This window comes from Megalobrama amblycephala, linkage group LG22 (genome assembly GCF_018812025.1).
Source record: "Megalobrama amblycephala isolate DHTTF-2021 linkage group LG22, ASM1881202v1, whole genome shotgun sequence".
NCBI classification, from domain to species: Eukaryota; Metazoa; Chordata; class Actinopteri; order Cypriniformes; family Xenocyprididae; genus Megalobrama; species Megalobrama amblycephala.
In genome coordinates this window covers 14570502-14594485 of record NC_063065.1, presented here as the reverse complement: position 1 = coordinate 14594485, position 23984 = coordinate 14570502, and the positions used below count along the sequence as shown (strand labels likewise).

Genomic DNA, 23984 nt, shown 5'->3' with positions numbered 1-23984 from the left:
CTATATTTCACATTAAAAACGTTCATTTCAATTATAATCCTGTGTAAATTAATGTATGCAGCATTAGACAGTCTGTGTCTTTTTGTGGTATAAATGCAGCTTCAGATGCAGCTTTTGCAGTGTAAAGATGGCATATATGGCGATGCATTTGTGAGGAACTGCTTGTTTACCTAAATGCTGGTGTACTGAAGACGTTATACTGGCATGAATAACAACACAGCCACAGAAATTCAAAAAAATATTAACGGGTACATGAAGATTCCAAGGCAGTATTTTGACCGCTGGTCTCTAGGGAAACGCATTTTCAAAATCCTAACGGAAAAATCAATTCTGAAGTCTTTGAATGGTTTCCTCAAGGTCAAATAGATACATTGTAACAAAGAAAATGCGGCGGGAGTTACAGCAAACGAACGAAAGAACGCCTTTACGAACACAACCTCAGTGCTGCTGCGGGGATAATAATTGGCTCCAACATCTGGTGTTGGTTGTGTTGGTATGGTGGTGGAGGTAGTGGTGGGTTTTCGGGTGGGAGGAGGAGGAGAGGGGGCCGTTAAAGTATCCTCCGCAACAACCATATTGTCGAACGAAATAAGTCATTTAAAATGTCAATCATACCTTCGGATAACTCCAGCTCCAGCTCAGCCAATCTGGCCCGCACTTCCAATGGAAGGGGCAGCGCATCGCGGTCCGCCATTGTCCGTTCAAGGGGGTAAAAATCACTCTCGTCCTCTTTCTTCGACTCTTTCAGCGCTGCTGCCGTTTCTCCGCGTCGCAGCGGTGCATAAGGAGGGCTGGGGGAGACGCGTGTCCAAAAACAAACTGTTCTGTGTGAACGGTAGTGCTCGGAGATTTTCTATCCCTCTCAACGAAGCCCCGCCATATCTGAAGGGCTCCGCCGTTAGAGTCAGCAGTGTAAGATGTGGACTGTCAGTGCGGTGAAGCTCGCAGATCGGAGCGGTGTGTATGTGTGTGCGTCTCTCCCTCTCTTTCTCTCTGTCACTCTCTCATGACGCAAGGCGAGTGTGATTTTTACAGCCGCAAGGGGGCGACAGAACGCCTTTGTTTATGTTGCCATTAATAATTATTTAATACTGAGAATACCTGTTCAGGTTACGTTTATATAATATATATTTATGTTATCGTTATATAAATAAACAAACAGATATGAAATGACAAAATAAAATATGTTAAATATTAAAAGTGCCGGTAAAGTAACAGTAAAGACATTTATAATGTTACAAAAGATTTCTATTTCAAATAAATGCTTTCTGAATACTGAACAAAATAGACAAAAAATATTAAACAGCAGTTTTCAACTCAAGATCTCAAGATCCATAAAGGTACTAAAAACGGTTCATGTGAGTACAGTGGTTCAATATTAATATTATAAAGCGACGAGAATATTTTTGAAACGCCAAAAAAAAAAAAAAAACGACTTATTTAGTGATGGCCGATTTCAAAACACTGCTTCAAGAAGATTCGATCGGAGCATAAATGAATCAGTGTGTCGAATCATGATTCAGATCGCGTATCAAACTGCCAACGGCTGAAATCACGTGACTTTGGCGCTCCGAACAGCAGATTCGATACACTGATTCATTTGTGCTCTGATGCTTCATGAAGCAGTGTTTTGAAATCGGCCATCACTAAATAAGTCGTTATTTTGTTTTGGTTTTTTGGCGCTCCAAATATATTCTATAATATTAATATTGAACAACTGTACTTACATGAACCGATTTAAATATGTTTTTAGTACCTTTATGGATCTTGAGAGAGGAAATGTCATTGCTCCTTATGAAGGCCTCACGGAGCCATCGGATTCAACTAAAATATCTTAATTTGTGTTCTGAAGATTAACGAAGGTCTTACGGGTGTGGAACGGCATTAGGGTGAATAATTAATGACAGAATTTTCATTTTTGGGTGAACTAACCCTTTAAGATCACATTGAAAATCTGGGATTTTTTTTATCTGCATTTTGAAATAAAGTGAAGAACTTTAAAACAAAAAAACATAAGGTAAAAAAAGAAATATTTAAAAAATCTGCACTATTTTCAGGTCACCAATCAAATAAATGTAACATCTCAGACTTTTTGACTGATAATTCTGTTGGTTGCATTAACACTTCAGATGGTATTTTAACTGCATATTGAAAAGACCTGGGGCCTGTACCATGATGGTAGTTGAACAAACTCAGGCTTATAGGATTAGTTTCAAGTTGACAAAACCAAACTACTCCAATCCGGCTTTGTTGGTACCATGATGCTGATCATCAACTTTCTCTGTCAACTCAGGCTTTGATCCTAAGTTTGTGGAGCATGTGCACATGAATCCATGACATCAGAAGCAAACAGCCAATCACATGCCTTGCAACAGAGATAAACTATCATTTACTTCTCGCGAGAGAGTCGGCGCCATTTAACTCTTTTGCTGAAAATTAAGAATTTAAACTTATTTACACCAATTGAAAACACTTGTCTGTAAAAGAGAACAAATAAAAGAAATGATCTTTCTCTATCAGTGCAAATGAAAGTTGTGAAGTTATATAGTTGATAATATATAGAGATAGAGACTCAAACATACAATGTCACATGTAGTCATATTTAAAGCGTATATTTACACCTTATTTATATTACATATGATCTATATATATTAATATTCATTGAAACTAAATGCTTAATAATAACTGTTAAACTAAACTTGCGTGTGTGTAATGGATTAATAAAAATATAGATCATATAATAATTAGACAAAAATTATAAAATAATTCTAAGCAATTATCATTAAAACCACACAATTTCATCATTAAATATTTGTTTTTACTATATAATGACTTTTAATTTGGAGGAAGAGAAACTGGGGGAGTGACTTTATTGTGTTGGGTATGTCAGTGTCACTTTGCTCACATCCGATTGGTCCAATTTCAGTTTGAGATCTCTAACCCAGAACATAACCTGCCCTGGAGCAGGTTAGCCGTGGAGTGTAAGTTACCATGGCGATGAACACCGCTAAAAGTCAAGTCACTTTCATGATACCTAAAACTCAGGATTGGCGCAAACTAATCTGAAACTTAACTGGCTAGCCAGCTAATCCGGCTTCATGGTACAGGCCCCTGGAGATCTTTTATTCGTGTGCTGGTAAGCCATTTGTATTTGAAGTCTTACAAGGTTGAAGTCCATTATTAACGCTTTTATTATGCCACCTTGTGGTCATAATTGTGAGCAAACATAACATTGAGAATGAAAACACAACTTAAAAGGATAGCTCACCCAAAAATGAAAATTGTGTCATCATTTACTCAAGTTGTTCCAAACCTGTATGAGTTTCTTTATTCTGTTGAACAAAAGAAGATATTTTAAAGAATGTCAGTAACCAAACAGTTGATGGGCCCCACTGACTTCCATAGCAAAAAATTACTATTGAAGACAATGGGGACCAGAAACAGACATTCTTTAAAATATCTTTTGTGTTCAGCAGAAGAAAATAATTATTCAGGCTTAGAACAACTCGAGGGTGAGTAAATGACAATTTTCATTTTGGGGTAAACTATCCTTTCAAGTACGCAAAGCAAAACAGACCTACTTGGACACGATTTCTCATTAACATTTATTTATTATTTTTTTTCCCATACAGTTTCTCATAACCAATTTTAGGGTACCTTTTTAACATTTTCCAATTATTTACATCTGTACAGAGAAAGCACACACATACAAGTATATGTGTATGTATACATGTACTACAGTTTAGACTACAAGCATTTACACAGAGGAGAACAAAACAAAACAATAATCCCATCTCAATCCCAAAAGTATTGTGCTACACAAATGTAGTGAGGAAGGCTTCGGACGCCTCTACCACATCATCCTTTTTTCTACACTTTGGGAATTGAAAGAAAGCAAATAAACAAAAAAACCCTCCAAACTGTCATCTAAAAAGTTAAGGCAGAGACATTTTTTTCAAGTTTAAATAAAATTCAAGTTTTCAAACACTGTTAATTTATATGTGATGTTTCTTTTTAGCTTGTTTATTTTTTGAACATCTTAATGGTTTATGTAATGAAACCTTCATTACTTCAACCATGGTATGCTTCATTTATTGATGGAAAAATGATCGGTTGCATTCGAAAAGTCAGAAAAATCAACAAAAACTTTTTTTTGATTAACCGAGAAAAAAAAAAAAAAAGAAAAACTCACAGGGAAGATACAAGAAAACATATACAACAGACGCCATGACAAACATCTCAAAGCATTCTGCACGTGCTCCACGCTGCAGGAAGACATCGAAACAAAATAAACGGTCTGTCTCGCTCGGCCCAAGACGGTTTCAAACTCGGATGAGAACCAATGAACTGAACTAATGAACAGCATGAACGAGAGTGACACTCAAAAGCAAAGTCTGCATAAAGGAGAAACCCCCAAAAAACAACGCTGGTCCATGTGTGCTGAAGGCTCAGATCTTTTTGCTCTTGATGTATACGTCACTATATAAATGTACACGATCCCACTCGTATAGTCGTGGTGATATGAAAGCGAATCGGTGAAGGTCAAACGACAGACGTTGGTGCGTGTTGGTGACTTTCCCTCCGTTAATATAGATAAAAGCACCAAAGAAACCATGTGACGAACCATAGCACCACACCAGGATAACAAACGAGGCTAAGAAGCAAATTATATATCCATCTATCATTTAGATCACAGCAGACTAGGCACATGAACACTTCACCCTCGCAACCTGAGGACTTTGCAGTGTGAAGATCTTCCAGGATCGAATGAAGAGGCATCAGAGTGGATTCTTCCCAAACAATTGGCGAATAGGAAAAAAAGGAAAGGAAATTATTCAGCAAACCAATGTGTGCCATTAAAAGGTTAAAAAGAAAAGAAAAAAAGTAAAAGAAAGCATGCACACAAGAACAGGTATACATACACCTGCTACAATATCACATCAGTACAATTTGATAGAGGATTAGCATGTAAAAAAATAATTCAGAGCTCCAAAAGAAAAGAGAAAAAAAAAAAAAAAAACACGTCACTCCAGTGCTGGAACATCCAAACATAAAAACAGAACACAAAACAGATTTACACGAAAGTCTCACTCATGCAGTTGTAATGGCTGGGACCGCCGAGATTCACGTACGGAATCGCACCAGTACCAAGACACTCAAGGTTAGCAAAATTATATACATATCAGTTAAAAAAATGAAAGAAAACACACACACAAAAAAAAAAAGTGTTTCAGGATCAGCACTATTCAAAAAAAAAAATCAGTATTTCCTCCCAACAGCACTATTTGAAGTTTTAACCCCAAAATAAAGTTGAGCTCTGACAAAACATTTTTAAATAGTTAATCTCCAACTGGTGCTGGTTCATTAATCCAATTTTCCTTGGAAAAAAACAACAAAAGATCTTGTAACTGAAAAACAAAACGACAGAAAGGACAACAAAAATATTCAGAGAACCCTTATGCACAAGTGCTTTTGTCTGTAGGCCCTGATTCCAGTGACAAGCTGTCTGTGTGTGCACTCACAGAGACCGTGAGATAAGAGGGACTTTTCTTTCTTTCTTTCTTTCTTTTTTTTTGAGCAGCCCTGACAAAGTTTTCCTTCCCATTCGGTCCTGGAAGCAAAGCGGAGACTCTCAGGATTGGTGGAAGGAAGCTGTCGTGCCGCCGCTCGCTCGTTCCCCGGCGCTCTGATGAGATTTCACTGTTTCTCTGGGACAAGCCGTCGCTGTGGATTTGGCAGGTGCGGGTGCTGATTCTCTGCATCTGCGTTCTGCCGAGTCAGGAGTCTTGATGTCTTCGACGGTGGAGCTGGGAGGTCGGGGATCCGCTGACGGCTGCTGTGTTGGTGCCTCTCTTATCCTCTGACAGATCTCTGCGTAGCTCGGCTTCCGGGGCTCCTGGTCAAACGCAATAAATGAATGAAATTAATCAATTTAGGCAATCAATCTTGCATAGTTGCATTGTGAAATGTAAAATCACTAAAACTGCATTTATTATCAAAATAATACAGTAAAAACAGTATATTGTGAAAAAATATTAAGATTTAAATGAATGTCTCTTTATTTGGATACATTTTAAAATGTAGTTTATTCCGGTGATGGCTAAGCTGAATTTTCAGCATCATCACTCCAGTCTTCAGAGTCACATGATACTTCAGAAATCATTCTAATATGCTGATTTGCTGCTCAAGAAACATTTCTTATTATCAATATTGAAAGCAGTTGTGCTGCTTAATATTTTAGTGGATTCTTTGATGAACCAAGTTAAAAATAACTATATATTTCAAATAGAAATCTTTTGTAAAATGTCTTTACTGTCACTTCTTTTTTAAGGTTTTTTTTTTTTTTTTTAACTTTTTTTTGGCTTTATTTAAATAGGACAGTAGTAGGAAATCATGGGAGAGGAGAGAGGGGAATTGGACCGGGAAAGGACCTCGAGATGGGACTTCTACCGAAGTGGCACCCTATGTCAGAGCAATTGCCCACACAGCTATGGCTCCGACTTTACTGTCACTTTTGATCAATTTAATTCGTCCTTGCTGAATAAAAGTATTAAGATATAGAATAAAAATCTTACTGAGCCCAAAACTTTGAATAGTATTGTAAATCTGCTGTTAAAGACTTTAAATCACAAAGTACTGCAGGAACTGATGCAATAGAGCGCAACAGTTCCATATGATATATGCTTCTGTGGAAGCCACAAGTCAGGTGAGTTCAATAGTGAAATAAAATAGTGTAACTGGTGAATTTCCGATAAAGAAAGACACTAGCCACAATCAAAGAGGTAGTTTTTACCATAGAACTGAAATCATGGCACAACAGCTCAATAGTAGGTGCATTTACATGGAGTATTGTATTCCAATTGGTTTAAAAGTCCAATCCGAACGTAAATGCTCTATGTAAACCCCTCAATTGGAATAAAAATGCCCAAACCAATTGAAATTCCAATCGGGTTGAGAGGGGTGGGATAAACCTTTTCTAATCCGTTCAACAGAACATGTAAATACTTGATTGGATTGAAAACCAAAACAGGAAAGTTTTGCGCATGCGTAATGATGTAGAAATGGTGTAATGACGAATGAGGCACATACAGAACGAGCTGATGTTGTTGAATATGGGGCAGTCGTGGCCTAATGGCTAGATAATCAGACTGGTAACCCAAAGGTTGCAGGTCCTATTCCCAATGCCGGCAGGAAAATGACTGAGGTGCCCTTGAGCAAGGCACCTAACCCCCAACCCATTCCTTGGGCGCCACAGCAAAAAATGCCTGCTCGCTCTCTCTCTCTGTGTGTGTGTGTGTGTGTGTGTGTGTGTGTGTGTGTGTGTGTGTGTGTGTGTGTGTGTGTGTGTGTGTGTGTGTGTGTGTGTGTGTGTGTGTGTGTGTGTGTGTGTGTGTGTGTGTGTGTGTGTGTGTGTGTGTGTGTGTGTGTGTGTTCACTACCCACTACTCCTAATATGTGTGCACTAACTTAGATGGGTTAAATGCAGAGGACAACTTTCGAGTATGGGTTACCATACTTGGCCTTCACGTCAAGTAACTTTTGACAATAAAATAAATGACTGTAGTGTCAATCTAAAATACTCTTTTCGACTCATTGTCTATGAAGTGGTGCAGGACAGCATTGTCCCACAAGTGCTTGCTTCGGACTCTCACCTGTAGGCACCTTGTTTTGGGTACAGGAATGGGTGTCTTTACTGCCCGATTAAAAAAAGCTTCTCGTGTGCTAGTCATCTCCTAATTAGTACCCGGAATAGATACATTTTAAGTGTGCTTTTTAAAATCAAAGAAAATGAGGATGGTTATTATGCAACAACAGTGGGAAACTATATATTTGAGCAGTGTGCGCATGTCAAATGATTAAATCTGATTCAAAGCTTGTGACAAACTCACGCATCAACACGATCACTTTATTTAGAGTTCACTATGTTCGGGTTCATCAATATTAATTACATCATTCCAATTGAAACAAAAAGTATCCATGTAAACGTGGCTAGTGACCACCTACTCCCATGAACCATTTGTGTCATTGAGTTGTCATTGACTCCACTACATACATAATTAAACATAACTGAATATGTTGAGATATTTATTTATTTATTTATTTATTTATTTGGCATTATTTGACTTTACTGTTTTTTTTAGTGACTCAATCAATGACTTACACTTACTGTAATTGGGTTGCTCAGTGGTGCAGTTTTAGCAGCGTGTGTATCGGAGCATTTCTCTGCAGGTGTCTGCATCTCTTTAGGTTTTTCTACAGTTGTCAGGCTGTAAAAAAACAAGGTCCATCTATTAGAATGTGCCATTTTCTACAGTTTACAATATTTACTTTTCCCCCCTCCACTTATAATATTATGTTATTTGCAGCAAATCAATTTAACTTCATGTGATTACTTTACCAACAACTAAAGCTGTTTGCTTCTGTACCTTTAACACCTTATATACATTTTCTGTAATGATTAGCTAAACTCATGTGAAAGCAGTAACACTACCTCTGAAAAAAATGCTGAAAATTAAATAAGTATTGACAAGTGTTTATCTCAATGAAATGTTGAAACCTTCAAAGTGCTGCAAGCAATTTATTTTGGAATGCCACACATGAATATATCCCCACATTCTGATGGAATCCTGAGAAATCACACCTGTCACCGTGACAGCTGTAAACTTACTTTAGAAGGAAAACAAAAAACAAAGTAGTAAGGAGGAATTGCTTCTAAGCCAATCAGAAATACTGTAATATGCACATATGTCTGTGAATCCTTTTTAGTCTTGTGAAAGTACAGTTTTTAAGATAGTGTGGTTAAAATGACCAAAATTATAATATAAAATAATTTGCAACATTTGTTGATCAGTTATTCATAAATATCTGTAAGAAAACCCACTTTGCAAGGGCTGGAGAGGGCGAGTGTTGGTGGTCCACTGGGGTCTGAGCAGCGGGAGCAGCAGCAGGAGCAGGAGCAGGAGTAGGAGCAGGAGTAGGAGCAGAAGCAGGAGCAGGAGCAGGAACAGCCTGCACGGATTCTTTGGAGGTCCCTGAGATCACACGGCTGGTGACCACATCCTTATTTAGAGGCTGTGGAGAAACAAAGGGGCCTCTGTGAAACTCCTAAGGCAAGGACAGCATGAACAAACATAACAGCTGGACAGCAGGAACTTACACACACACACTTACTCACTCTGAAGCACTCAAAACACCCAAGGACTTGTGGTTATGACTGACAGCAAGGTCTGCTGCGAACATTGCATTCCATGCTTAGTGCAAGTTAATGTTTAAAAACCCAGAGCATCTGTTAACCTTCTCTAGAACTCAAATAATTTAAGCCTTTTCTGCTTCCTTTTTGAATTTCAAAATATTAAAAGAGTTTCATGCAGCAGCACTTAAACACAAAAGACACATATTAAGGACTGAATGAAAGTCAACCTTGTCTTTAACCGCTCCAGCGACAACATCAGACAGTCGGTTGTCAAGGCTGTTTTCAGTTTTTACTTCAGGCTTTAGATTTCCTGCAGCTCCAGGCAGAGGAGGGAAGCTGGACAGGCCCAGCTCAAAGCTAGGGGAAGGGGTGCGCTCCTGAACAGGAGGGGGCGACTGTGTTGCTGCTCTCTGTTAAACACACAGGTGAAGAAAATGAGTTGAAACATGTACAACAAATTGAGCCTGTAAACAAAAGGCCTGTTGCATAAAGCCAGTTTCATTTGCAGCCCAGTTTAAGTTTCAGATTAGCTTGTTTTTTCAGGCTCAAGAAGGTGGATTGGTTTTTACTAGCATGGTAACTTGCTCTAGATGGCTAACCTGGGGGTGCATCTCCCAAAAGCCTCGTTAGCCAGCTATGGTCACAAGTTCCCTTGAATTGTGTTGGTAACGATGGAACTTGCAACCATAGTTGGCTTCGGGAAACGCACCCCTGCTCTGGAGCAGGTTTTATTCTGGGTTAGAGATCACAAATTAAAACTGGACCAATCAGCTGTCAGCAAAGTGACATAACTGATACAATAAAGCCTGTATCTCTAGCTCCAAATTATAGCAGTTTATAGTTTATAGCTGAACCTGATCTAAACCAGGTTGGATCTGAATGGTTTTGTCAACTCTAAACGCAGAGTTTGCTCAACTAGCTTCATGCAACAAGCCTCAGTGGTGTCAAACTGAGCTCCTGGGGGGCCACAGTCCTATAGAGCTTAGTTCCAACCCTGCTTCAACACACATACTGTAGTTTTCAAATAAGTCTGAAAGACTTGATTAGCTGGATCAGGGGTGTATTCCAGAAAGTATGGTTAACTTGCCATCACATATACCCTGAACTTTTGGTTAATTAACCCCAACCTTGCTTACTCGGGGTATGCTGGTTCCAAAAACGCGGATGGGAGTAAGTTAAGTCAACCCAGAGTATGTTCACAGTTAACACACAAAAACATTCTCAACAGATCACCGAATCCAGGAGTCACCATGGAAAACAGACATTATGAAGACCAAATTGTTTGTTTAATGCTAAATATTTACATTAAAAAAACGTACGTGCTTGCAAGGATAATATGGCATACATATAATTTTTGTTTAGCCATTTTACTTACACATTTGTTGTGAGATGCATCACATCTGTATTTTATAATAGAAATGCATTATATAGAAAATGTCCCGTTTTCATAAAAAAAAAAAAATCTGAAATCACATCTATGATGTGTGAGATGAGAATAAAATAAACAGTAAAATAACATTGATTTATTTTATAATAGTGCTTTATAATTCACACCCACTGGAGCCTCATCAATAGGGAACACATGTGCAAAATACCTATGAATTAAACTAACCGTGGAACATAACCTGCTCCGGAGAATAAGCTGCGGAGAGAATAAGTTGCTATGGCTACTTATTTACCCTGAGAGTTACCTCAGTTTTTGGAACTGAAAGTTGAGGTTATCCACTTGTTTGTCAATAAACCTACTCTGGTATGTCGCATAACCTCCTTTCTAGAATACCCCCCCAGGTGCATTTAATTTGGGCTGGTAGTTTGACACCCCTGCTGTAAACATATTGGCACATTTATTTCTAAAAATTTGCCTGCTGTGATAGAAACGTTTTCAGTAATTTCAGAACAATATCCTACATTATTACACAGCACTACAGGATTACTGGATTCTGGTCAATTGCAGCAGCCAACTTTTTTTGTTGGTGGTGTTTTTTACATGGATGTGCTAGTTTTTGTCTTTCATATCACTCTGGGGCCTCTTTTACTGAGATTTTTATTCAAATCAATATTTCATGTCCATTTGTTTGTTTACTTGGTTGTGTAATAAGTGAGATAATATACATTCAGCCCCTAAGGGTTGACTGTATATTACAATTGACTTGAAGTACAAAAAGTTTTCTATCATAATAAAAGCAAAGCTAAACACAAAACACTCGTCTATGCAGTGTTAGCTGAAACAAAACAAATTACATACTGGAAACTTGTTGTCATCTCTCCTTTTCCTGTATCCATAGCCGCCCCTTCTTCAAAAGAAACAAACAATCAAGATAAAGCAATCCCAAAAAAATTACCACAATTTCTTATGGAAGAAGCTCTATAGAGCTCTATAAGAATTTTTCCTCCATCTTGGATATAATATCACAACAATACAGGTGCTAGTCATATAATTAGAATATCATCAAAAAGTTGATTTATTTCACTAATTCCATTCAAAAAGTGAAACTTGTATATTATATTCATTCATTACACACAGACTGATATATTTCAAATGTTTATTTCTTTTAATTTTGATTATTATAACTGACAACCAAGGAAAATCCCAAATTCATTATCTCAGAAAATTAGAATATTGTGAAAAGGTTCAATATTGAAGACACCTGGTGCCACACTCTAATTAGCTCAAATTAACTCAAAACACCTGCAAAGGCCTTTAAATGGTCTCTCAGTCTAGTTCTGCAGGCTACACAATCATGGGGAAGACGGCTGACTTGACAGTTGTCCAAAAGACGACCACTGACACCTTGCACAAGGAGGGCAAGACACAAAAGGTCATTGCAAAAGAGGCTGGCTGTTCACAGAGCTCTGTGTCCAAGCACATTAATAGAGAGGCAAAGGGAAAGAAAAGATGTGGTAGAAAAAAAAGTGTACAAGCAATAGGGATAACCGCACCCTGGAGAGGATTGTGAAACAATACCCATTCAAAAATGTGGGGGAGATTCACAAAGAGTGGACTGCAGCTGGAGTCAGTGCTTCAAGAACCACTACGCACAGACGTATGCAAGACATGGGTTTCAGCAGTCGCATTCCTTGTGTCAAGCCACTCTTGAACAACAGACAGCGTCAGAAGCGTCTCAAAGACAAAAAGGACTGCACTGCTGCTGAGTGGTCCAAAGTTATGTTCTCTGATGAAAGTAAATTTTGAATTTCCTTTGGAAATCAGGGTCCCAGAGTCTGGAGGAGAGAGGAGAGGCACACAAGCCACGTTGCTTGAGGTCCAGTGTAAAGTTTGGGGTGCCATGTCATCTGGTGGTGTTGGTCCACTGTGTAGAAAATCTATGGGGTATTGTGAAGAGGAAGATGCGATATGCCAGACCCAACAATGCAGAAGAGCTGAAGGCCACTATCAGAGCAACCTGGGCTCTCATAACACCTGAGCAGTGCCACAGACTGATCGACTCCATGCCACGCCGCATTGCTGCAGTAATTAAGGCAAAAGGAGCCCCAACTAAGTATTGAGTGCTGTACATGCTCATACTTTTCATGTTCATACTTTTCAGTTGGCCAAGATTTCTAAAAATCCTTTCTTTGTATTGGTCTTAAGTAATATTCTAATTTTCTGAGATACTGAATTTGGGATTTTCCTTAGTTGTCAGTTACAATCATCAAAATTAAAAGAAATAAACATTTGAAATATATCAGTCTGTGTGTAATGAATTAATATAATATACAAGTTTCACTTTTTGAATGGAATTAGTGAAATAAATCAACTTTTTGATGATATTCTAATTATATGACCAGCACCTGTATGTATGAAATTAAAAAACAGCTGATACAGATGTGCAGCGTTACCTCCCACGGCCCGCGTTCAGAGAGTAATCAGCCCCGTTCACTTCCATCCGTCCACTTCCCACCTGGTCCCGGCGTGGATAGCCTGGACCGCTAGGTAGTCGAGGTCGGCTACCCAAGTGATGAATCTGTGGAGGCCGTGTCCCATTAGGGACTCTCTCCGTAGGGAAAGTAGAGAAAGCAGCAGGGTTTTCCAGCAGGGTGGTTCCACGGTCTGTTGTCAGTCGAATGTGTGTTTTGTTATGGTTCCTGTTTGGATGAAAAGATGGTTATACAGAGCTTTATCTCAGTTGAAGCTCTTCAAAAAAACAAAACAAAACAAAAAAAACGTCACTACACTGACACAAATCAGTTATATTACGGGCTATACACTACTGATCAAAAGTTTTGTGTCTAACTTTTTCATAAAAGTCTCCTAAGCTCACTAAAGCTGCATTTATTTGATCAAAAAGAGTAAAGACAGAGTAAAAACAGTAATATTGTGAACTGTTATTACAATTTAAAATAGCTCTTTTCTATTTTAATATAGCTTAAAATACAATTTATTCCTGACATGGCAAAGCTGTACTTTCAGCAGCCATTACTCCAGTCTTCAGTGTCACATTATCCGTCAGAAATCATTCTAATATGCTGATTTAAGTGCTTAGAAAGATCAATTTTTGTCACATTATAAAAAGTCTTTATGGTCCTTATGGTGTCATTGCTGAATAAACTAATTTTATTATTAATATTAAGTATACTTTAAAAAAAAAAAAAAAAATCCTACTTACAGCAAACTATTGAATGGTAGTCTAAATGTATAACAGATGTTTTCACTGTAACACTGTACCTGATTCGAGGTGTATAGTGTCTGACAGGTAGTGGAGATGTTGCTGATTTAAATGTCGGAGAACCAGCGAAGCCGTTAATAAACGCAGGGCTGGGAAACGGAGTAACCTGTTGATAGACAAAACCTGATTATTACCTCTAGTACTCCATTCAGATGCTTCTCAGAGCCAAACAGACCACATGGCACTTACCAGAGTCGGGTCCAGGTAGCTCTGGGTAGCTGACCAGCCCTGAGGCGTCACTAGTCTGTAAAGAGGAAACTGTTGCTGTGCTCCATACACAGGTGGGATGTAGTAAGGGGTGTAGCGTTGCTGGACATTTGAGGACACGTCCACGGGCCGATACCCATTCTTTGGCACAAAGGTATTGACGGCAATGGCCTTGGCCTTTATTCTAGCCTAGAATAAAACATTGATGGACAAAAAAGAATTTAAAACTTCAACAGCCATGATTCATAAAAAATAAAATAAAAAAATAGCACAAAATATCCTTCAGTGCTGTCACATATGCAGCAGTGCACTCTACCTTTATCGGCTTCCCTTGAAAAGTTTTCACCTCTTCTCTGAGATACTGGTATGCCTGAAAAAGTGATGTATGCCAACGTTTAGCAATAAGAAGCAAGTTTATTAAAAATTCTGAGTCTGTAATCAGAAATGATCGAATAAAAAAAACATTTACCAGTTGAGCATCTGCCTCAGATTCAAAGGTGATGAACCAGTTGTCATTGTAGGCAAACTCACAATTGATGAATTTGGGCAAATTATCGCTCTTAAAGAGTGTTTCAACTTCCTGTACAAATGAAAGCCAAATGTCATACAGATCAAAAATAAGGTCAGGGCATTAAAGATCTTATTGAACAAGAGAGATGGGATGATGTGTACCTCCACAGGAGTGGCCTCAGGAACCTCTCTGAGAATTACGATGCAGCGGTTCTGATTGGGCCGCACTTTCTCTCCACATTTGTCCACTTGGACAAGAGGCAGCGCTGGTGAATCAAAAATGCATCATTAATGTCGGAGCCAACTGCTGCGTGTAACCAACCCCATTTTGAGAGCCTAAAACAAAAAGCCACACTATGACCCATAAAAGTGACATGGTGATGTTTAAACTTACTTTTTAAGATGTCTGCAATGAGATCAACATCAGTGGTGAGTTTCTTGATTTGATCAAGGTTTGCCAAAGTCACTATTGGCACATACTGGTCACTGTCCATTTGCGAGATGAGGTACATGTCGTTGGCTAGATTCTCCCTGGAATAAGACAAGATTATTCTGGTCACCATCAATCCTACAATGATTCAATATCCTCAGTGTTTTTTTAAGAATGATCACTACCATTGAAAATTCAAAAGGGCAAGAATTTTTTTTTCAGGAAGGACACATTCAATTGATCAAAAGTGACAGTAAAGACATTTTTAAAAATATTTATTTTGCAAATAAATGCTGTTCTTTTGAACTTTCTATTCATCAAAGAATCCTGAAAACAATGTATCAAGGTTTCCACAAAAATATTAAGCAGCACAACTGTTTTCAACATTGATAATGAGAAAGGTTTCTTTAGTAAATCAGCATATTAAAATGATTTCTGAAGGATCATGTGACACTGAAGACTGGAGTAATGATGCTAATAATTCAACTTTGCCATCACAGGAATAAATTACATTTTAACATTTCAACATAAATTCAACCTTGATGAGCATAAGAGACTTCTTTTAAAAACATTAAAAATCTAACTGACCCCAAACTTCTGAACGGTAGTGCACACCCTAGCACACAGTTTACATAAAATTTTGGTTCTTGTAAATATTCAAATGCCAAACGCTCTTAGTTTACATTTGCAAAAGTGTAACATCTGAGGAAATATTAACACTCAAGTCTGAAAATCATTGGGTCTCATTCACTAAACGTGCGTACACACAGATGTGCACGTCAAATCTGCATTCGAACGTTTTTAATTAACAAATCATCATTCATCAATAACATTCATTCTAAGTTTTATTCTTAAATTTATGAAAAAATTTAGGAACAACTGAAACCACATACACATACTCTGAGTGGTCCTATCATGTTCGCTGAGAGCAATTTTATCTTAAGACATTCTCCTGTGCGTATAAACAGGAATAATCCACACAATTATTAGTGAATGAGACACATTGTTCTCGATTTAAGGTTTTGAAAAGAAAGAAAAAAAGCCTTGAACTCCAGGACAGCACACCTGACAGGACCAGTTAAGAAAATCATGAAGTCAGCTTAAATGTGATCAGTTGTGAAGATGCGAGTAATTACCTAGAGAGGCAGAACTCCAGTGTTGCCTTCAGTTGTTCCCGAAGGTCTTCAAGCTGTCTAGAGGAGTCTGAATCGTTCACCCCTGCACAAAAGAAATCAAAAGATCAATTATTTTAAAAATGGTGTGGTTGAAATTAATCCTTCATGACTGTGACGTCTTGTGTCATTGTAAACATGCACAACTGTAAACAAGGAGTAGGTTGACAACAGCGAACAAAAGACCAAAAGGATATTACCTTTCATACTGGTGTTCTGATTTGACACAATGCCCTTCTCACTGGCTGAGCTTCCCATGTACACCGATTCTGGCTGTGCTGCAAAGGGCAGTTCTACAGAGGTAGATACCTGCTGTTCCTCATTCCAGTTCCCTTTGTCTTCACTGTTGTTATAACCTGGACATGGACAAAACAAACAGATCAAAACCTCTTCAGACTGATAAGGTCGGTATACTGAATTAAAAACATATGTGAAATTATATTTTGAGGTTTACCTCCTGAGATGCAGTTTGATGGGTCATCGGCCGCATCTACCCATGACTGCTGAGAATCTGGGCAGGTTGTAGCAGAGGCCTCTGGTTTAGGCATGTAATTTGCCCATGCCTTCGCATTGGGATTGAGGTCTGAGATCTTGGAGGATTCCTGTTAAAAAAAAAAAAAAAAAAAAAAAAAAATCAATTGGTTACAAAAACTTTGGCCACTTCAGCCACACTTAAATATGAATTTTACTGCATTACATAAAATATAAAAACCAAGTAGCATCTGCAAACAAATGATGTTACAGCTTTTTAGAACAGAGAAAAACTAATAATTTTTGCAAAGACAACCTTTTTAAAAAAAAAATAATAATAATAATAAAAGTAACTTTTTAATAAATAAAAATGTCTTAAAATATAAAAAATAAAACAAAAACAATAAAAAATAAAAAATAAAAGATAAAAATAAATTAATAAAATGTCTGTTTAATAAATAAAATTTTAAATAAATGTAATATTTTTTCTATGGAATGCACTGACATTCATACATTTGTAAACGTGGCTAAAGCACCAAAATAATTTTAGGGACCACTGTATAACCAAGCCAAACAAGCTGGATGGACAGTACTCACAAGTTCACAAAAAGCATTCTGCCAGTCCCATATACAGGATCCTTCAGTCGCTAACAGGTTATAAGGGTAGGGTGCTATAAAACCCATAGAGTTCTGAAAATCCTCTGGGCCAACAACAAGGTTAGATTCTGTATCCTGATCAACATTTTGCATTGTAAGGCTTGCCTCAGAGACAGCATGGTCCCATGCCGCACATGCCTCTATTTGGTTATCAGAAAACAGGCCATGTGGTTCTTTAGCCCACGCCGGAAGGCAGTGACTAGAGTCCACCTCATCGCTCAACTCTGATTTCCCGAGAAGGTCTGACACCATATTCAGCATGCCTTGCTCTCCCTCCATTTCATCCGAGCAGCCCGAACCCTGAAGGTTTTCCACCTGCACAGGAACCGTGAATAGATCTTTATTGAGAAAATGTATCTCGTAAGATGGCATGGTGGCGTAAATGTCCACCTGATCAGGCTCCACTGGTAACGGAATTGCTGCATTTACATAAGGGGCTTCATCATTCATATCTTCAACAATGACTTTCAAATCAGACTGATCAATGTCAAGAACTCCAAGACTGCTTGTTATAAGTTGGGAAACATGAGGCATGGTAGTTGTCGAGCTCTCAACAGACGCATAATTGGCGCCATGGCCTTGTATGGCACATGACTGTGCCTCTCCAGTTTCAAGTGATAGTCCTGAAGTACTCACGAGAGGAATGCTGCAGTCAACAACAGTGCCTCCTATTTCCCCCATATCTTGAAGGTCTCCATGCTCCTGAATATCTCTTTGAGTGTCATTGGATGGCTGTTCTAAAGAAGAGTCCAGGTACTGGCAAGCACTTTCACTTGAGCAGTTTATTGACAATGAAGTGCAATCAAAAGTTTCCAATACTTCAGATTTGCATGGCAGCTCAGAAGGTGCATGTACATCACTGCTAGCAGAACAAACAGATTTCAAACAGTCATTGTTGTTATTCCCATTATTTGAGCAATTAAGCAGCTCTAAAGTTGGTACGAGTCCCTGCGGTTCAAGTTCTGACATTTTGGTTTTGTCATCATCTGCAAGTAAACAAATCTCACCCAGTACCTTTTGTTCATCCTCACTGAAGCATTCGCTGGCAATATGCGTCTTCTCATCATGTTGTAAACAAGTCTCTCCTATTTCACTGTTCACGACTTGCTCTTGTGCTACTGCAGGCAATTCGCTTCCCAATCCCACTTGTATTAAATAATTCACTGCAACGCTTTCTGGATGTCCTTTATTACAGATATCATTGTTCGATGTTTTTACAAACCAGGTGGCATCACCCTGGGAGAGATCTTCCTCAAGAGGACAATCAGAATCGGGTACAGGTGGAGTGTTTCTGTGAACTTCAACAACAGAAGAACTTGAAGAATGTACATTGTGATAATCAGCTTCTTCACATTTACCAGTGAATTCCAGCAACTGCTCAAAGTTCATAGGCTCATTCGTAGGAAGCTGACATGGACTCATGTCACATGGTTCAGTATTTGTAAAATTTGCATTTGGTTCTACATTCTGTTCCCTGTTTGGAATGTCACAAGATTCTGACACAATCTTTGTCTGGTCAGTGGGAAAAACACCGTAAGTGTCGACATGTGTGCTCAAAGTCATGTCCAACTTGTCTTCTTCAGCATTACAAGTAGGATCTACACAAATACTTTCTGCATGAGATGGACTGCTCGAACACTGAGCAACCTTGAACATGTCAGATTCATTTGTCTGCCCTTCACATTGCAATATACTACACTGGCAAGGATTCAGAATTACCTCCTCCTGTGTTGCTATTTGTCTTGGTTCAACTTCAACTCCATGACAGGAAGGTGATTTTGACAGGTTGTCTTCTTTATCAGAAGCCAGTGGGCTTTCAGAGCAAAACTTTACATTTTCAATGTCTTCAGAGGCATCTTTACAGGGAAATCCATGGTCCTCTGTATCATCTAACCTTTCTGAAGCAGTGCTGAAAGCCGAGAAAGCTTGGGGCGTTTCTTTGTAAACTTTCTCAGTAGGGGTTTTCTTGGAAGCACATTGAACGGATTCCTCAATAGCGACTTCAAAGTTTGGAAATCCATCTGCTGTGTTGCTAAAAGAAGAAATGGAGTAATCATCTTTATCTGACACAATCAGTTTCTTCTTCTCCTCCTTTAGGTCCATGGATTCTCTATAATCATCATGATTTTCCAGTTCCACTTCATCCAGAGGACCATTGAGATTTTGCTGAGGTGGTCTCAACATTGATTCATCAAACACTGCGTTGTGCATGTTGAGTTCAGAACCAGTCTCCAGATCGGTGGCCTTGTAACCAGAGCTACCATAAAGTTCATGGTTATTAAGTAGGTCAGCAGGTTCCCCCTGTGGCGATGCGGTATCTGTACTTGACTTCAACACTGACATCTGTACATTTTGCAGCAGAAGATCTGGGGAGAGTTGATCAATGCCGTCCTCTACAGCAGTAAAGGGAGAATTTGTGCTCTCTGTATCTTTACATGAAGTGGAAATGTCATTTTCAGATAAAAGCTTTTCATTTTCTTGGGCAGGAAATTGATTTAGAAGATCTGGGAGGGGGTGTTCCTCATTTGGAAGTGCTACATTTACAGGTAGACTTTCAGAACACCCTAGAGTCCTCTCTGTGGGACGTTTTTCTGTTTGTTGTGCTGCTGTAATTTCATGTGAAGGCCCTGAACCCGATATTGTGTGGTCCTTCGGGAGTGATGAATTATCAAACAAAGCCTTTTCAGAGACAGCTGGTGCGCTTGCGTACCTGACTGCGTCAGATTCAGTCATGGATTGGTGCCCACACTCGCTCCCGAGATCCTCTAAATCAATCAAGCAGATGCTGTAGAAACTCTGTTCTTTTTTAAAGCCACGGTCAGTGATCAACAGTCCAGAATTTCCCTCTTCTGAGTCATCCGGATTCATCGAGCTCCCAGAGCATTTATTGAATGGAGAGATGGCATGCTTTGGAGTGGACGCAGATTTTGACTGTGCATGCCACAGTGTCTTAACTTGTTCCTCTTTTGCAATAATGGAGACATCCGAGTGTTGATCCTTTGAAATGCATAACGGACTGATGCCCAGGGTATTTTGTATTTCGTTCTTGCTCTTGCCAACTCCAGTTAAATCTGTGGAACAAGACTGTTGACCATCACAAAACCACTTTGCTCTCATTACGGCATTTTCAGCTATTCTCTGTTTCACAAAATCCAAAGTTTCAGTTTCCTTAATTTGGCAATTGTCTCTACTGTCTCTTCCCAATTCACTGGCATTTCCTTTCTGGATCGTAGCCTCGTGGATATGTGGATCACCGACAGGTGGGTCCCAAAATGCCATCCCTTCCTGTATGCTGCTACCGCCTTCTTTAATGGGGTTGAGACCTGTTGACAAGTTTGTGGAGGAAGCATCACAACGGATATCTAAAGCAGCGTTCACGTTCCCAATTTGAGAAGGCTTAACGTCGGTCAGATCTGCGACAGACCAAGCACAGTCTTTGACGTCTTTCGCTGTGGAGCCCTCAGGAATGGCCGCCTGTAGAAGACTTGTTCTCTCGCTGACCAGGTTAGGATTCAATTCTTTGCTGAAACAACACCCCATATTTTAATTTATGAAAGGACGTCTATGTAAATGGATGAACAAAAACTTGTGTAGCTCCTCTCATAAGCTCCTCAGAGAGGAAAAGAGAGACAGAGGCGCACGCTATGGCTGCTTACCCCCTCCCCAAACCAAAAATAGCACATTTAAAATTATACAGCTGACTCACATGGGCCCATCACTCAAATACAAACTCTCCAATGATTGGTGCTTCTATGGACGCTGTACTTGCATTATATGAATGGGATCAGCAACTTGGCATGGTCTCAAAGCACAAGGGTGGTTCACACAAATGCCTGTTAAGCCCTTTCACAACACCCAAAGCTGGGCGGGGCATCTCTGCTGTTTCGTTAGTAGGTTTGTAATTCCCTAATCACAATTACTTAACACACTTCAAAAGACTGAAACAATATGTAGCTTATACTTTACCAAAAGGGGAATCTCTTTCTCCTTTGCTTCCTGTGACTGCTGCACCTGTGGCTCCACGATAGTTTTTCCTTCCTGGTCTGAAGTCATGAGCTGTCCAGGTTCTAGCTCCGAACGCAGAGCTCTCCAGACCACCAGGGAACTGTGGATGACGAAACAAAGAACATAAATCAATTACAAATCATTTACTAAATCAATTCAAATGACAATATATGCAAAGCAGCTTACAAATGGGGAGCATCACAAGCAATTTTTTATAAGAATCAATAATATTCACAGTACAATATTCATTTAATACTATTCAATACATTTAATGACACCAGGCAAGAAAGCTGACACTGCTATGCTAACCAGTTACACTTTATAAATATTTATAATAATTCCTATACCATTCAAAAGTTTGGGGTAAGAAATTAATATTCAGCAAGGATGCATTAAATTGCTCAAAAGTGACAGTAAAAATGTTACAAAAAAATTCCATTTCAAATAAACATTGTTGGTTTGAACGTTCTATTCATAGCATGCAGAAAAAATGCATTTCCACAGAAATAAAGCAGCACAACTGTTCACATTAACAATATGAAATGTTTCTTGAGCAGCAAATCAGCATATTAGAATGATTTCTGAATGATCATGTGACACTGAAGACTGGAGTAATGATGCTGAAAATTCAGCTTTGACATTAGAGGAATAAATTACATTATAAAATATATTAAAATAGAAAACAAGTTACTTTAAATTGTAATATTTCACAGTATTACTGTTTTGACTATTTTTGATTAAAAAAAAATATTTCCTTGATGAGCATGAGACTTTTCAAAAACATTAAAATAATATTATTTATATAACCCCAAACTTCTGAATGGTAGTGTGTGTGTGTGTGTATGATAGATATATATATATATATATATATATATATATATATATATATATATATATATATATATATATATATATATATATATATATATATATATATATATATATATACCTTTTTTTAATATTAAGGTATTAAAAAATACATAAAACCATTCCACATTCCACAAATATCAAGAGCTCAACCTATGGTTTTGACAAAATGTACAACGGCTGCTTGAAATTAAACCTTCTGAGGGTTTTTTTTTTTTTTTTTTTTTTTTTAAATTCAATCTGTACAGTAGAGCTGACTGGTCAATATAACTACTGTGGAAAGCATCTCTGAACTAGCCAACATCATCAAAACCTACAAACACTTAATATGCTGAAAAAGGAACTCAGCTGAAGACTGACATTCAAGATATCTAAAATTGATTACTGGCAAGATTGCATTCATGAGAAATTAAAAAATACTTTAAAATATCTGTACAGTAATATGAACAGCAAATCTATGAATAAAAAGCATCTATATTGTAATGAAAACAACTCTTTAAAGTATCATATAGGCATATTTAGGTAAAAAAAAAAAAAAAAAAACAATAATGCATTTATATCCAAACTAAGACCATATGATTTACCAAAAATACTTAATGCACTTAAATTCTGAATTAATGATGCATGCCTGGGTTAAATATTATTTAACATTTGCTCGATCATGCTAAAATAAAAACATACATGACCTGTCAAACACAAAAGCTGACTAAAGACAGTCCTTTCAAATGACACATGGGGGATGTTTACATTATGACACATACGTAAACATGAGCGCAATGCAATCAATGCATTACCATCTAAAACGACAATAACAAATACTGTGGTCCAAAACGACATATAATGGCCACATGAAACTAAATGATGATAAAATGGCATAAATGTACAGAAGATGTCAAACCAACTATATCCATATGTCAAAGCACATAAATGCTGCAGGCCAAACCCATAAACACAACAGACAGCTGCTAGCTGAATCAGTCGAAGTCTCCTTAACTATGAAGTTAACTGCACACGAACATATGAAAAACAAACTTTTCAATTCTTAAAAGCTTTAACCACCAAACAGAAAATGGTAAATATCCGAATTCAAATAGAAAAACAATAAGTGTCTATGTTAGCCTACATGCTAAAGACTGGCAGATAGTGAGAAGTAATACAGCTAGCCTGAACAGTTAGCTTAAGTTGCTAACTTCAAAAGGTGAATAAACACTCTAGCTATTGACATTTACATCAAATGGCTGTCTGAAATTATGCAGGGATGAAATATGCGATTAAGTAAGCGCAATAATCGTTCGTATGAGTTTCTACTCACCTGTATCTGCTCTCCGCGCACGGGAGACTGTTTGCGGGCCCGAGCGTCTGACTTCCACGGACAAAACTTAGAAAAACAAATCCACGAATCCGTGCAGGAAACTTTTAAACCACCACAACGCGTTCAACAGCCTCCAAATACCACCAGCTCCTCGGTACCAGGCCTGATAGTCAACTTTAAAGGTCTGTTTGGTGATGTTTAAGTGACTGGCTAACGTTTGTTGTCGAGATGTTAACAACACGAGAGTGAAGGTGTTATTATTCAAAACGGCTTAAATCACAGTGCGGGAAATGCGACTAAGTATAAGTGTACGTGCTAGTTAAACTGGGATATGATGAAGAACGGAGCCGCACGCCTCTTCCCTCCCCGTGTATTTGTGTCCGGAGTTGAGCTTCACTCTCTCGGCCAAACCGCACCGCGAACTCCCGCCCAGAGACGCTTTATTGACTAGCCCGCCCACTCTCCACTGCGGCCCTTTCAATAACTCAACGGC

At 38.4% G+C, this 23984-nt stretch overlaps 2 protein-coding genes across 9 annotated transcripts in view; both read right to left on the bottom strand.

Moving 5' to 3' along the window:
• dip2ca (disco-interacting protein 2 homolog Ca) overlaps positions 1-1041 on the bottom strand; it is a 130484-nt gene extending 129443 nt beyond the window's left edge. For 3 of the 6 annotated variants that reach the window (XM_048174099.1, XM_048174094.1, XM_048174095.1), the window contains exon 1: positions 616-1041. In XM_048174099.1, the coding sequence (XP_048030056.1) occupies positions 616-694 (79 nt within the window). In that variant the 5' untranslated portion in view covers positions 695-1041. The remainder of the gene's footprint in view (positions 1-615) is intronic. The other 3 variants (XM_048174096.1, XM_048174097.1, XM_048174098.1) reach the window with 1 other exon arrangement.
• Positions 1042-3591: 2550 nt separating this feature from the next.
• On the bottom strand, positions 3592-23984 carry larp4b (La ribonucleoprotein 4B). 3 transcript variants are annotated; one of them, XM_048174324.1, is made up of 17 exons: positions 23492-23984; positions 21274-21412; positions 16634-16781; positions 16380-16535; positions 16144-16225; positions 14972-15108; positions 14740-14843; positions 14537-14647; positions 14384-14437; positions 14050-14256; positions 13860-13966; positions 13034-13279; positions 11439-11487; positions 9421-9603; positions 8882-9072; positions 8162-8267; positions 3592-5896 (listed from the first exon to the last, which is right to left on the bottom strand). In XM_048174324.1, the coding sequence occupies exons 2-17, from the start codon at positions 21358-21360 to the stop codon at positions 5633-5635; spliced, it is 2232 nt and encodes a 743-aa protein (XP_048030281.1). In that variant the 5' UTR covers positions 21361-21412; positions 23492-23984; the 3' UTR covers positions 3592-5632. The 3 variants fall into 3 exon arrangements, with proteins under 3 accessions (XP_048030281.1, XP_048030282.1, XP_048030283.1); XM_048174325.1 differs by having other exon boundaries at positions 11439-11484; XM_048174326.1 differs by having other exon boundaries at positions 8168-8267; positions 23492-23983.

Coding starts and splice junctions, on each gene's coding strand:
- larp4b (XM_048174324.1), bottom strand. CDS start 21,360: ATGACTTCAGACCAGGAAGGAAAAACTATCGTGGAGCCACAGGTGCAG. Junction 16,226..16,379: donor TCAGAACACCAGTATGAAAG/GTAATATCCTTT, acceptor TCTTTTGTGCAG/GGGTGAACGATTCAGACTCC. Junction 11,488..13,033: donor CTGAACGCGGGCCGTGGGAG/GTAACGCTGCAC, acceptor TTTCTTTTGAAG/AAGGGGCGGCTATGGATACA.